A 15033-nucleotide genomic window follows, 5' to 3' on the forward strand; every position below is an offset into this window, starting at 1 on the left:
TTACACAAAGATAGTCTTATAAATCTGCATAAAGAAAGACCTACTGTATGAAGCACGTATTTGTATGCTTTGGCTCTTTTGACCAACTCACTTCACTTTGGATTTATGACTGGATAGTGTCAAAAATTAAAATCTCAATAAATTAGTTGAAAATGTTGCAAACACACTTCTTGTCTATACCATTATTACCACAGTTGGGGCACATAGTGTAATACAAGCCCTGATTGCTATAATATTTCCCAGGTTTCTTTTTAATCATCCATTTATAGATAAATTTGGAAAACATTTCAAGCATGGCAAGTACAATGAATTTAATTTCTACTAGATTAATTATGTGTATAGAAATGCCTATCTAAGAAATAACATTATCTGAGACATCTCATACTTTTTTTTATACAGATTGATATCCAAGTGATGTCTCATGGAATCCTCAATCCCATTTTTCATTCTCCACAGGAAATGATAAGTAACTGATGACAGTAGTATTTTATTGCTTACAGATTTTCAGTTTGCTATATGCATCTCTTTACATGTTTAGTTGGAAGCAACAGTCTGATCCAACCATGCATGGAGCTCAGTGACACGAGCATAGACAGCTGGGATAGAGGTAGAACATGTGCTACTTCCCCAGGACACAATACCGACCAATGTCCAAGCATCATTACTCTCGCAAACAAGGGGTCCACCGGAATCACCCTACATTGAAACAGAGATAATTATTATTATTTAAATAAAGAATCTCTGAGATAATAGGAGAACTGTTGCTTTACATATCAAATCTATAAAGAGGGAAGCACCTTCAGTTAGGCAAAGCTATTCAGTTGTCTCAGGCAGTTCTTGATGCAGAAGTATAAATTAGTGGCTAACATTATACATGGTAGAGAAGGTTATCTATGGGATAAGATGAATGCCTTTCCAGTTGCTAATGTAGACAGCAACATGACTAAGCTCACCCACTGGTGTCACTATCGGGGTGTGGCGGGTGTGGGCCGCACCGGGTGTCACCCTTGGATGGGGTGACGCCAAAAAGCCGGCTTCTCCTCAGTGACAGGAGCTTGGTGCTGCAGTGTGACATTATCCTGCAGTACTCGGCTCCTGTCACAGAGGAGGAGCCGACAGTGCAGGCACAGTCTACAGGGATAGTCCAGCTGGTGATGCTGGGCACGCTATCAGGAGGTCCTGTCAAGTCATGCCCCTGTATGGTAGGACGCTGGGGGGATTTAGAGTGATGACGCACTTTAAATCCCTCTGAGCTCATCCCTGCATATACAGTATATTGTAGACTATTCTCCAACAACATTGTTTTAGGGTACTGTCCCTTTCATCTCTACCAATGTAGAGTGTCCCTACTGTCTGGAATAAATGCTAGATATCCGATTTCTAATCTATTTTCCTGAATTGGCTCAAAGTAAATTTTTACCACCAAAGCAGAGAAAGAAGTTTGTTTTCTATTGTGTTATTTTTGAATGTATTAATTAATTGATTGCATTTATTTGATTATAATCATTGTTTTATTAATTACTTTGCTCTATTAGCTTGTGACTTTTTCACAGCCAGGTGGTGTCAGGGTTGAAAGATTAATATCATTATATTTCCATAACACTCCACTACTTCCAGCAAAATATACAGTGTGCAGGTAATAACTCCATCTGACAAAATGCATCCAAAATGTAAAACTGGGCCTGCATCTCAGATTCCTTGTCCTGAGTGGAATCAGAGATGGTGCAGAACTAAAGCAGTCATTTTCCAGCTGCACTTTTAAATGCATTGAATAATCCAATCTATATTTATTAAATAATTATTAAGTATTGCCCACATCATAGGGCCAAGCAGCAGCATTCTGTGGTAGTGTGGAATGCATTGGGCCTCTGGCTACTGTATGTATCAACTTTATCTCTCTCCACATCTCTGACACATCTTAGACTCGCCCCACCCCACCCCCCTCCTCCAGTCTTCGAACACTTTGAATAATTATCAGCAGTGATTTATAATTAGAAACTGCTGATACCATCTGCTATAAATTCTTCATCAAATTATAACTATTATACTATCAGTAACCCAAAATACTAACTATATTTTATTGAACCCTCATATCCCATAAAAACAATGTCCCTCCTGCCAATACTATATGTACCAGAAGAGGGGCGCAGACTTTGGTGCTGCAGCACACCAGGCACAGCCCCTGTTTCCCACCACACTGATCTACAGTATACACTGGAAAATGGAGAAGTACTTTCCCCTATCAGTCAGGTGAGACTATGCTGTAAGACCAAGCATGGGGAGAACCTACTTGCATTAAGAAACTGGAAAAACATATATATTCCATTCCCCTTTTCACATTACTCCAAACTACACTCCATACCCAATCACACCCTCCTCACTCCCAAAACATCACCACCACCAGAAGAAACATTCTAATTAACACCACTCACAAACACACACAAGTCATCACCAGTACTAGCAGCAAGAGCGCACCTTACCCCCCCTACCCCCATACGTTTTCAGTGCGGGAAAGGTACTCCCACACAAAGGTGCAGCACCCCGAAACCACAACACACCACCCCCTGGTCAACGAGAGCGCAGTTCTACCGTCCATCTTCATATGTTCTACCAGTACCCAGAACTGCAGCACCAACGACCAACAGCAATCTACACAATCACCGACACCCCCAAAACACAATAAGTAACCACATAACCGAACACAACAAAGGGACCATACACAAATCCATACATGGGCATTTTCAACATCAGAGACACACGCGTAGATAGGGCCAAATACCTCTTAAAGGAACTAGACCAACGAGCCACGCTACAAAATAACAGCAACACCTTCTGCCAAACATACCTTCAACTCGAAAAACTCATCACCAGAGAGTCCAAAGTATGGTGGGATGCACACATACTCCAATGGTACTTCAATAATAACCTCATCCCGAAGGGCCTAGTCATCCAAAAAACACCCACACATAGCCACGACAATCCCACGTTCATGACTGAATGGAACAGTATACTTCATGACTGCTCCAAATCATTGATCAACTTAATCATCAGACATCACAAAATATACCTAGCCCTCTTAGACAACCAAATAAACACGCTTGACAAAGACCTGGATCCATACAAAGGGGAGGAGGAATTTAAAAACCTCGTGACACTAACACGAACCAAACTAAATAAAACAGAGGAAGCCATAATCGAGAAAAAGATAGCCAAAATCACACGGGATAAACCAGGTAACCACCACCGCCCCAACGCTCACAATCCGAACATAGACAAACATCACAACTACAAAACCACCAGTCTCACCACCACAAAGACACACACTTACACCGCACCAACATCACGCCACCAACACACAACCAACCATACTACCTCAGGCACCCCGATATACAAAAAACTAGACTTAACGTACCAGCAATACATGTCCAAGATTCACAACACAAAGAACCCATCAAACACACACAACAAAGATAATGACACAAACGACCAGGAACAAGACTCAGACTGCAACACATCATTTAGCATTCATGAAATAGAAGACCCATCCGAGTCGGAACACTACGAACAGCTAGCAAGACAATCGCTTAACCAAGGGTGGGTCAACACACTCAGAGGGACACCAGACCAAACAGTAACACAAACAGACAACACACAAGAAGCCACCCGACCACCACTGCCACCTCCATGTACACCCATCCACACAGACGAACAATGGTCACAGCATTTTTTAGATCTGGAGGCAGGCAACCGCACCTGCCTACCACCTACCCTAACACACACCCCAACAAGGCCAAAACGCAAGCTAGACCAACGAGACGAGGATGCAGAGGTGGACAAACCACCAAAACACTGACCAATCCCACACCACCCAACAGTACAGGTATCTTCAATCTAAGCAGCCGCACCCTCACACCGAATGACATCTCCGTACTAAACAAAGGACTTAAATTCACCCCACATAACCCTCTTAACAAATTCAAAGCTTACCTTGATTTAAACAGATTCATCCGGAAACTCACCCTCAAAAAATACTTCATGTCCAACCCCATCACAAAAGAACCCATACATAACCAATACAAACACACTACACTCAAACCCCCATCCAGCTTCTTCCCCAGTCACCTAAAAGGCCACCTCATACACACCTTCGAACATCTGGTAACAGAGGACATCAACAAACTCAATACCTCTAACAAACGGCACAACCCAAACCTCACCACTAACGAAAAAAGTGCACTGAACAATCTCAAATCAGACAGAAACCTGATAATTAAACCAGCAGACAAGGGGGAGGGCATAGTACTCCTGGACAAACTCGACTACATCGCAGAATCACAGCGCATCCTTCAAGACAGAGACACATATGAGAAACTCAATTCTGACCCGACACTCAAGTTCAACCAAACACTCAAACACATACTCCTGACCGGTTTAGACACAGGCATCCTCAATAAGCAGGAATATAACTTCATCCATAACCCAAACCCGGTCATACTCGTATTCTATTATCTCCCCAAGATACACAAAAGCACGACACACCCTCCAGGTAGACCCATCATTTCCGGCATCAATTCCATCTCATCTAATCTATCACAATACATCGACCACTATCTTCAACCATATGTCAAACGCCAACGCTCACACTTACAGGACACAACACACATACTAAAAATACTCGAGGACACCACCTGGGGGGGGATGACCACTGGTTAGTCACCAGCGATGTCACATCCCTATACACGATCATCAATCACCAACAGGGTCTTGACAGCATCAAACACCATCTCAATCACGACGACACACTGGAACCAGAACAGATCGCATTCATCCTCCAGGGCATTGAATACATTCTCACACACAATTACTTTTGGTTCGATGGGGACTTCCACCTGCAGAGGACTGGCACCGCTATGGGGACCAAGTTCGCACCCAGTTATGCTAACCTGTTCATGAGCAGTTGGGAGGACTCCCACATATGGACGGGTCATGACTGGGATGCGAATTTGGTCCTATGGACCAGATACATAGACGACGTCCTCTGCATCTGGAAGGGTCCCCTACACACACTCCTTGACTTCATTCAATACATCAACAACAATAACTGGAACCTCAAATTCACGACCAATTACAGCCAATCCTCCGTCAACTTCTTAGACCTAGAAATATACATTGATAATCACCAGATACAGACCAAGACTTTTCAAAAACCCGTAGACGTCAACAGTTACATCCTCTCCAGTAGTGGTCATCACCCCTCCTGGCTCAGCAATATCCCCACAGGACAGTTCAAGCGGATCAGACGCAACTGCACAAAACTCACGGACTATCACGAACAAGCCACAACACTTAAACAGCAATTCACGGACAAAGCATACAAACCGGACACATTAGAAGCCACACTCACCCGAATAGGACTAGAAGATAGGAAACCACTTCTGGAATACAAACAACAACCACAAAACACAGACAACCACGTTCCCTTCATCACACAATTCAACACCCAGGCGACACAAATAAAAAGAATCATCAACAAACACTGGCACTTACTTAAGGAAGATGCACAACTGACAAGTATCCTACCCAACAGACCCAAAGTCATCTACCGCAAGGCCCCCAACATCCATAACAAACTCGTATCCAACCACATTCATCCACCCATCCGAACACAAAGCACTCTAGACAACTCCAAACTCACAGGGGGTTTCTTCCACTGCGGCTCATGTACCAACTGCGTCACACTAAAATATAGAAGCACCACACCCACTACAACATTCTCATCCACACAGACAAACACCACGTATAAAATTAAAGAACACATTTCATGCAACACTAACAACGTAATATACCTCATACAATGCCCATGCAATCAACAATACATAGGCAGGACCACCAGACCACTAAAAACCAGAATTGCCGAACATCTGAGAAACATCACCAAACAAACAGAGAACCATAACATACCCGTACACTACAAAGAATACCACCATAGCAGCACAAAAGGCACCACTTTCATAGGAATCAAACACATGCAAAAAAACAGGAGAGGCGGAGACCATAACAAAATCCTCAACAAGGAGGAACTTAGATGGATATTCACGCTGAAAACATTAACCCCCAGGGGACTCAACATTGACAACGAAGTCAAATCCGTTATAACGAAGTAATCTCCAACCAGCCCACCCACGCTCTACTCCAGCCCCAACCCCTATCACCTCACCTTTTATCACTCCTGTTAGTCCCTGCACAAACCTGCACTGCATCACCATTCAGCAATTCTTTGCACACACCTACACCGCATTACCTTTCAAACACACCATTGGCCCAATATGATTACACGTATCACTCCAGCTAGTTCCTGCACACACCTGCACTGCATCACCAATCAGCAAGTCCCTGCACACACCTGCACCATATTACCTATCAAACACACCAGTGGCCTAATCTGATTAAATTAATCACTCCAGCTAGTTCCTGCACACACCTGCACCGCATCACCATTCGGCAAGTCCCTGCACACACCTGCACCACATTACCTTTCAAACACACCATTGGCCCCATGAGTCACCTGATCACACCCCCACCCCCGGAAGTGCCCTACATAAGAACCTCAGAAGCATTGATCCTCTCACACCTCCTTGAAGAAGGCACCTGTGCCAAAACGCGTTGGAGACCCTCACATCAAACCCGACACCGATCCAGGCTGACCTCCACTAAAGATCCCCATCCCCACCAGGGACCACCAGTGCAGAAAGCCCTCAGCCCACCCGCCTGCTGGTCCGCACCGCTCACACCTCCAGTGACCGGCTCCACCCCGGACCAGACCCTCTCCCCCCCTGCTCCCAGGCGTGCTCAGCAACTCACTCCTGGCCAGGGGTGTCTCCACCGTCGATCCCCATTTCCACGAGGGACCGTCAGTGATAAGAGCATCCCGCACATCCGGCCGCAAGTCCGCCCAGCCAACATCGCCAGTGACCAGCTCCATCCCGGTCACACTTTCCACATCCCCCCTCCTCAGTGGCTTTTTTTGAATCAGTATCCCGGGCAGACCACCCCCCAGGGGTGGTCCCAGCACACACGCTGCAACCCAGCCTCCCAGCAGCTCACCCATCCACACCTCTGGCTCCGCACCACCAGCGGCACAACCAAGAGCCAATTTCAGCTGCATACTACGGTCGCTGACCTCCGCAGACCAGTAAGAACAGCCGTGCACTTGCAGCACACCAGCAACACGCTGATCCAGCTCATCAACAAACCTGCAGCTTCCAACCAATCTGCAACGGCCGCAACGTCGACCTACATCACCACAACAAAAAACCTACCGGTAGGTAAGTTCTGCCAAGACTCACACCAACACACGGGACGCCGCACAGGTGTTCCAACCCACTCTGCAAATCCCCCCACCCCCCGAGACTTCCTAGACTGTCGACCATAGGTCCAGCAGGGGTGACGTGCAAGGTCACTGAACTGCACGGGAAGGAGCCCCCTAAAAGGGTCCACCTACCTCTCCAGTCTCATCACCACTCATCACTGAACCCCACCCACCTGCCCGGGATCTTAACAGAGCAGCATTGTGACTACTCAATAAAAGATTTTGCCCAAAATTACTGTGTCTCGCTGGCCTCATTTTGATCCTATTCCATTCCCCTTTTCACATTACTCCAAACTACACTCCATACCCAATCACACCCTCCTCACTCCCAAAACATCACCACCACCAGAAGAAACATTCTAATTAACACCACTCACAAACACACACAAGTCATCACCAGTACTAGCAGGAAGAGCGCACCTTACCCCCCCTTCCCCCATATATAGGGCAAAATTTACTAAGCGGCGGTTTCTATTCTATTCTAAACCTCGGCGGTTTGGTGGCGGATTCTATTCTAAGCCCGGGGAGTTTGGTTTTGCAGCAGTCTCTAAATGACAGCCCTGTTCTATTCTAAAATGTGTTTTGACTGTGGTTTGGTGGCGGTTTTGCTATCTGCAGATTTACTAAGGCCAAAACCGCTGCAAAACTGCCATCAAAAACATTTTAGAATAGACTAGAACAGGGCTGTCATTTAGAAACTGCTGCAAAACCAAACCCCCGGGGTTTAGAATAGAATAGAAAGCGCCACCAAACCCCCTGGGTTTAGAATAGAATAGAAACCCCCACCAAACCGCGACTTAGTAAATTTGCCCATAGTCTCATTTCACTAGTCATACTCCTTGCTCTGATAACAATATAATAGATAAAATAGCAATAAAGAACTGTGTGTTATCAAGTACAAACCATGCAAGAAGAGGCTCCAGCACAGATCATGATGTCAGTGATGTTGCTACCCCAATAGCTCATGCACTCAGATTTGGAAATCACAGGCAGAGCAGTCTGCTGCAGTTTGCTGGGGGTGGTCGCTGCTGTTTACAGAGAGAGTGACAACACTTTCAGCCATATAGTGATTTCCAGAAAGCTCAAAGCTGACATTCAGCAATATATCATCATTTGGGAAAGACCCCAACCAAGTAGCTGAATAATTAACTTATTAAGAACAGGACATTGTTTATTTTCTGAGATAGGAAATTATGTCAAATTGGTCAATAAAATTTGAATGTAACCTATGGCAACAGATATTCAACACACACGCAGATATATATAAAGGAAAACTGGCGGAACTCACAGGACTTCAAATAAGCAATGCTGGGTCAAGTTTATTCCGATGTTTCAATCTCTTCTGTTAGAGATTTTCCTCAGGGACCCCCCCAAAAAGAGATTGAAACATTAGAATAAACTTTACCTAGCATTGCTTATTTGAAGTCTTGTGAGTGCCGCCATTTTTCCTTTACTTGTACCGGGGTAAGCTGCTTATCCGGGGAGGGCACCAAGGCAAGTTAACTTTCTCATCGTGGTGGGTGGTGGCTGAGTGTGCGTCTGTTGGACTGATATATATATATATATATATTAGGGGTGAGCGGGTTCGGATTTCTGAAATCCGCACCCCCCCGAGCCCCCATGGTCTGAGGCCGATCCGAGTCAGGCTCGACTTTTCCCGCCTGACTCAGATCTGAAATCGAGGCAAAACGTCATCATCCGCCTTGCGGGTCTCGCGGGTTTTGGATCCTATATATGGTACCCGCGTCGGCGCCATTTTTTCACTTGGCTGTGGACAGTGAAGAGGGAGGGTGGGAGTTAGGGCTGGCTGGGCTGTGTAGTGTAGTGTAGTGTAGAGTAGTGCAGTGTAGTGTTGTGCTCTGCTGTGCTGTGCTGCTGTTGTCCATAGGGGCTGTGTCCACTCCTCCAAAGTCCATAGGGGCTGGCTGGACTGTGTTGTGCAGTCAGTTGTCCATAGGGGCTGTGTCCACTCCAAAGTCCTGTGCAGTGTCCCAGTCCTAAAGGGGTGCTGTAGTGTTGTCCAGGGGGTTGTCCAGGGGGGTGCTCTGTCCATCAGGGGTGCTCCCCCCAAGTGCAGAAAAAAAAAATGTCTGCGTTTGTGAATTGTGTGCACAGTAGCCGCACGTGCATCAACAAAGTAGTGCCAAGCGTGCGCCTATGTCATAAGTAAAGGGCCGGCTGGCTTGTCCGTTAAAGGGTGCTGTAACCCCCAAAGTACACTCCAAACAAAATAAAAAAATATTTTCTGTGTTTGTGAATTGTGTGCACTGTGGCTGCACGTGCATCAACAAAGGAGCAGCGCCAAGCATGCGCCTGTGTCCCATAAGTAAAAGGCCGGCTGGCTTGTCCGTTAAAGGGTGCTGTAACCCCCAAAGTACACACCAAACAAAATAAAAAAATATTTTCTGTGTTTGTGAATTGTGTGCACTGTGGCTGCACGTGCATCAACAAAGGAGCAGCGCCAAGCGTGCGCCTGTATCCCATAAGTAAAGGGCTGGCTGGCTCATTTTTTAAAGGGTGGTGTAACCCACAAAGTGCACTACTCTCCAGCAAAAATAAAAAATATTTTCTTTGTTTGTGTGCGCCTTAGCCACACGTATATATCAATATAACATAAATGGAGGACCAAACTTTCTCCGATAAAAATAAAATAGGGAAAGATCAAGAACCACTTCCTCCTAGTGCTGTTGCTGCTGCTGGGAGTTGTTCATCATCCCAGAGAGGAAGTAGGAACACCACTACTTTTACTAAACAATTGACCCTCCAACAGTCCCTAGCGATGAGGATGAAGCACGACAGCAGTCATCCGGAAGCAAAACGTACAACTGAGGCCTTGACTGCTATGTTGGTGTTAGACGTGCGCCCGGTATCCGCCATTAGTGCAGTGGGATTTAGACAACTGATGGAGGTAGTGTGTCCCCGGTTCCAAATCCCGTCTAGATTCCACCTGCATCCTCAAAGCAGCAGCGACAAGCGTGCGTCTGTCTGTTAAAGGGTGGTGTAACCCTCAAAGTGCGCTCCATAAAAAATAAAAAAAAATTTTTTTTCCTGTCTTTGTGAATTGTGTGGGCTGTAGCCGCACCGGCATCCTCAAAGCAGCAGCGACAAGCGTGCGTCTGTCTGTTAAAGGATTACATCAGTGACAGCATCCAAGTAGGCATGTCAGACAGTCCGTACATGTACTGGCAGGAAAAAGAGGCAATTTGAAGGCCCCTGTACAAACTGGCTCTATTTTACCTGAGTTGCCCCCCCTCCTGTGTGCACTTCGAAAGAGTGTTTAGTGCAGCCGGGAACCTTGTCAGTAAAAGGCGTAGGAGGTTGCTTCCACAAAATGTGGAGAAGATGATGTTCATAAAATTAATTATCAACTCTTCCAGGGAGACCAGCCTCCAGAACGTACAGAGGGACCTGTGGTGGTGGATTCCAGTGGGGACAAATTAATACTCTGTGAGGATGAGGATGTACACAACACTGAAGAGGTTGAGGAATCGGTGAATGAGGAGGATGAGGACGACATCTTGCCTCCGTAGAGCCAGTTTGTGCAGGGCCAGATTAATTGCCAGCTTGTTTTGTGGGGGCCCAAATGAACCAATCATTTCAGCCACAGTCGTGTGGCAGACCCTGGCGCTGAAATGATTGGTTTGTTAAAGTGTGCATGTCCTGTTTATACAACATAAGGGTGGGTGGGAGGGCCCAAGGACAATTCCATCTTGCATCTCTTTTTTTTCTTTGCATTATGTACTGTTTGGGGCCTAGTTTTTCAAACTGCCATCCTGTCTGCCACTGCAGTGTCACTCCTAGATGCGCCACGTGTTTGTGCCGCCCACTCGTGTCGCTTAGCATAGTCATCCATCTACCTCGGTGCAACCTTTTGGACATAAAAACACTATTGTGAGGTGTGAGGTGTTCAGAATAGACTGGAAATGAGTGGAAATTAAGGTTTTTGAGGTTAATAATAGCATAGGAGCAGAAAAATAAACACATTCTGTGATTTTAGCTGTTTTTATGCTTTTTTTTTTTTTAAATACAGATCCAAAACACAAAACCCAGAACACAAAACACCGAATGGTGGTTTTGGCAAAACCAATCCAGATCCAAAACACGAAGAAAGATCCAGATCCAAAACCAAAACACGAAAAGTGGCCGGTGCACACCCCTAATATATATATATATATATATATAAATATATATATATATATATATATATATATAAATTCCACAATACCGACACTCAGTTCCTTATGATAAAATCAGCTGGCCTTGGTGCTATCCCTCCTAGGCAGTAACAAGCCATCACAGCTCAGGTACACAGAAGGATGATGTGGGCGGTACTCACAGGACTTCACAATCCAAGCAATAAATCAGGAGACACTACTCCACATGGAGTAGTGTCTCCTGATTTATTGCTTGGATTGTGAAGTCCTGTGAGTGCCGCCCACGATATATAGATATATATATATATATATATATATATACTGCACACATGATAAAGAGGGGAAGAGCTGCCCACGGAGCACACATCATTTCACCATTGTATAAGCCATTTGGTAGGCTGCATCCTGACCATTGGGTGCAGTTTTTGGCATCTACCTATAAATGACATCTCAGATAGTGTTACACTAGCAGTTTTGTCCCACAGCAAAATGACCAGGGAAAATAAAATACAATTAATTAAAATACAATAAAAATGCTGCCTACAAATCTGTGCTTATATTTTATTAGCTTGTGTGCAGCAAGGGCTTATGTGACAGGTGCTGGAGAATGGCATAGGCTTCTATGAAGTATTTGTGTCAATGGTGATCCAGTTGGACCTAAATGTTATAGGCTGCATTATTAAACCTGAGAATAAAATACAACATGTGTGACACCATCAAGGAAAGTCTGCTTTATGTCCACAAGAAATGATCTGTGGAGGGATTCATGATACATTGCAGGCAGGATGTGATGCATCCCGTCGCCCTTCACATGCATGCCAACGTTGGTAACGCCGGGATGCATAATGATCACCGCAAAGGACCGCTTTCTCGGTAAGGTTCTTTTAAATGTCTTTACAGGTGGCCAATGTAATTTGTGACCAACTCTTCATATCCAGATATGTGTTACTGACAAGAGAACTATGACTGCAACTGGGAAAAAGATGTTCCTATCACCAACTTGGGATGGGGTCTCCAGATTAAAAGGAGTCATCCTGTCAAGAAAAGTGGGGATGGCGGGTTCCCTGATAGGAGTCTACTATATTTTACATCCTTTCTTGCAAGAAAAGATATCTGTAGCCACAACTAGTAAATGAACCATCTGGTATGTTCTATTAAAGTCATATTTCTCATGTCAGGTTGTACTTTGCTCTGAAGCATAAGTGTCTATGAACAACATCATTCACTGCCAATATAGAGCTACTAATAGCACAGTGCACATACATCACTGGTTCTCACCATTGTATCTTGTCTTTCCCCATCCACTGGTAACACAGAGACGACCATCATCATATATCTCACCAGGGTTGGCAAGGCACACTGGAGATACGGTGCTACCAAAGACAGCAGGAGTGGCCAGTTTAACCAGGGAAATGTCATTGTTGATGGTGTTGGAGTTCCAGTCGGGGTGAGTAAAGACCTTTACTTACAAAAACAAATAATTCTCCTCATAATAGTGTAAATGAGAAATATTGAACAAGAATACAGCAATGTAATATATGTGTTGTTTGTAATCACTGTGTATCAAATACTTATTGTTTAGTTTATAGTTTGACATAAGGAAATGGTGGGATCTGTTCCTGCACCATTCTGAATACATTGCAAAGGTTCCTTAGTAATATAATCTCTTATATAATCTCATATCTTTATTCTTAACTAAACTCTAAGGTCAGTTTTTGAAAGTTGTAATTTAGCACTAGATTTATAGATGTAAACTCTCCTTTAGCATGATTTAAACCTGCATGGTATTCAGTATTAGTTGTGTGCAATTTATAAAGATTACATAATTAGATGAATGCCAAATGCATGTATTGTTAGCCTTTAATTGTTGCATACATAGACATTATCCACAGGGACCAAACAGTCTGATTAATCTTCAGGCATCTGAGTGCAACCACTGAAACAGTCATGTACTAGTTATACTCACACTTGAAACAGTCAGAGTCTGGATTGCCTCAGCACCTGAGCTTCTGTCATGTTCTCCAAGAATAATAAGGTCAGTGCTCCTATAGGCAAAAGCATAGCACCTCATGTAACAAACTACAACCAATCAACAGGTCATGTATCTCTTCACAATGTATGCTTCTTTCTGATAATTAGCTGAATGACAGTACATTAACAGGATCTCAGGGTATAACGGCATTAGGATCTAGCGTTTTCTCCATAGACTATTTGTAGTGCTATTTTATATCTTAAATTATTATTTTATTTTTTGACGGTTGCAAAAAATCATACTGTAAAAATGTTTTTAACACAAGAAGCAGACAGCCACTCTGCCATTCTGCCAATGGAAGGTCAGGCATATTTGGACTTTCCATGGGTCTGTGCATGTACTTACATTGACATATTTTACCATGTTTTTGTCTTTTAATGAGTAATTTATTAGATTAGTATATAATCAAGTCTAATTAAGTTTTTTGTTTTTACCTTATTTACTTATTTTGAGAATTCTGTGCTATATCTGTATTTTTTTTCATGTGCAAAAAGTCTGTGTTTTTTAATAATGAAATAAATTTACCCCTTATAACTCAGTGTCCCAGCATTAGCATCTCAACTGCCGAGATCCCAAACGATGGATCTGGAAAAGTATGCGCAGTTAGCCCAGGGAAGGAGGGGTTAGGTTTATTGACCACCGGGGAGAAATTTGGGATAGGCACCCCCCGGTGAGGGTTATGGTCAGGCTATGGGAAGGGGGAGTTAGGGTTAGGCACCATCGGGGGAGGCCAGGGTTATGCACCCCCCTGGGAGGGATAGGTTTATGGTGCAGAAAAGAGGGGGTTAGGGTTAGGCACCCCCCAGGGAGAGTTAGGGTCTCTACCTGTCACTCTCTCTCTCTGTCACTCTGGGTGGGATGCACTATTGCAGATATTGCAGTCAAACATCAGAAAATGACGTATTCAGAGGTTTGACTGCTTACCGCATATGCCCCATCCCCGGAGTGCGATACATTCTGGGGTTTGAAAGGCAGTCGACAACACCATCTTTAGATGGCATTACAAAAAAGGAGCCGATGGGCTTCAATTCGTGGCTCACAATATTGTTTTCACCATTATTTGCCAAACGCTGCAGTGAGCTCGCTGGGTACTAAGCAACAGAGCAGCGGCACAGACACCACAGTTTTTTAAAGCACATCTATGAAAGTGGCAGGAATGAAAGGTAGTGCAAGATGGTTACAGTGTTTGTATACACAGTGGGCTTATGCCCCAGCAGTCACAGTGCTTGTATACACAGTGGGGTATGGCGCAAGGAGTCATGGTGCTTGTAATGTATACAGCACCAGAAAAAAAGTGCTTTTTTTTTCATTTTAACTTTCTTGAAGGTTTTATTTAACTTTTTTTTACTTTTTATTTAAACAGTTATTTGTACACACAGCCACTTGTAAGTCTGGAGTCTTTGGACACAACCACTTTAATCAACATAGCATAGCGCAGCATACATCAGCGTGCGGTCAGTGCCCCCTTACATAGCCAC

General features: G+C 44.3%; 1 protein-coding gene across 1 annotated transcript; it reads right to left on the minus strand.

Annotated features, from left to right (window-relative positions):
* Positions 1-263: 263 nt before the first annotated feature.
* LOC148477412 (chymotrypsin A-like) lies at positions 264-14493 on the minus strand. Its single transcript, XM_088456777.1, has 5 exons — positions 14480-14493; positions 13490-13568; positions 12802-12982; positions 8273-8397; positions 264-696 (listed from the first exon to the last, which is right to left on the minus strand). The coding sequence occupies exons 1-5, from the start codon at positions 14491-14493 to the stop codon at positions 535-537; spliced, it is 561 nt and encodes a 186-aa protein (XP_088312903.1). The 3' UTR covers positions 264-534.
* Between the last annotated feature and the right edge of the window lie 540 nt (positions 14494-15033).

Source organism: Taudactylus pleione, unplaced genomic scaffold (genome assembly GCF_031769625.1).
Source record: "Taudactylus pleione unplaced genomic scaffold, aTauple2 ptg000717l, whole genome shotgun sequence".
Lineage (NCBI taxonomy): Eukaryota > Metazoa > Chordata > Amphibia > Anura > Myobatrachidae > Taudactylus > Taudactylus pleione.

Coding starts and splice junctions, on each gene's coding strand:
- LOC148477412 (XM_088456777.1), bottom strand. Junction 12,983..13,489: donor AGACTCTGACTGTTTCAAGT/GTGAGTATAACT, acceptor TTGTAAGTAAAG/GTCTTTACTCACCCCGACTG. Junction 8,398..12,801: donor GGGAAAGACAAGATACAATG/GTGAGAACCAGT, acceptor CTCTGTAAACAG/CAGCGACCACCCCCAGCAAA.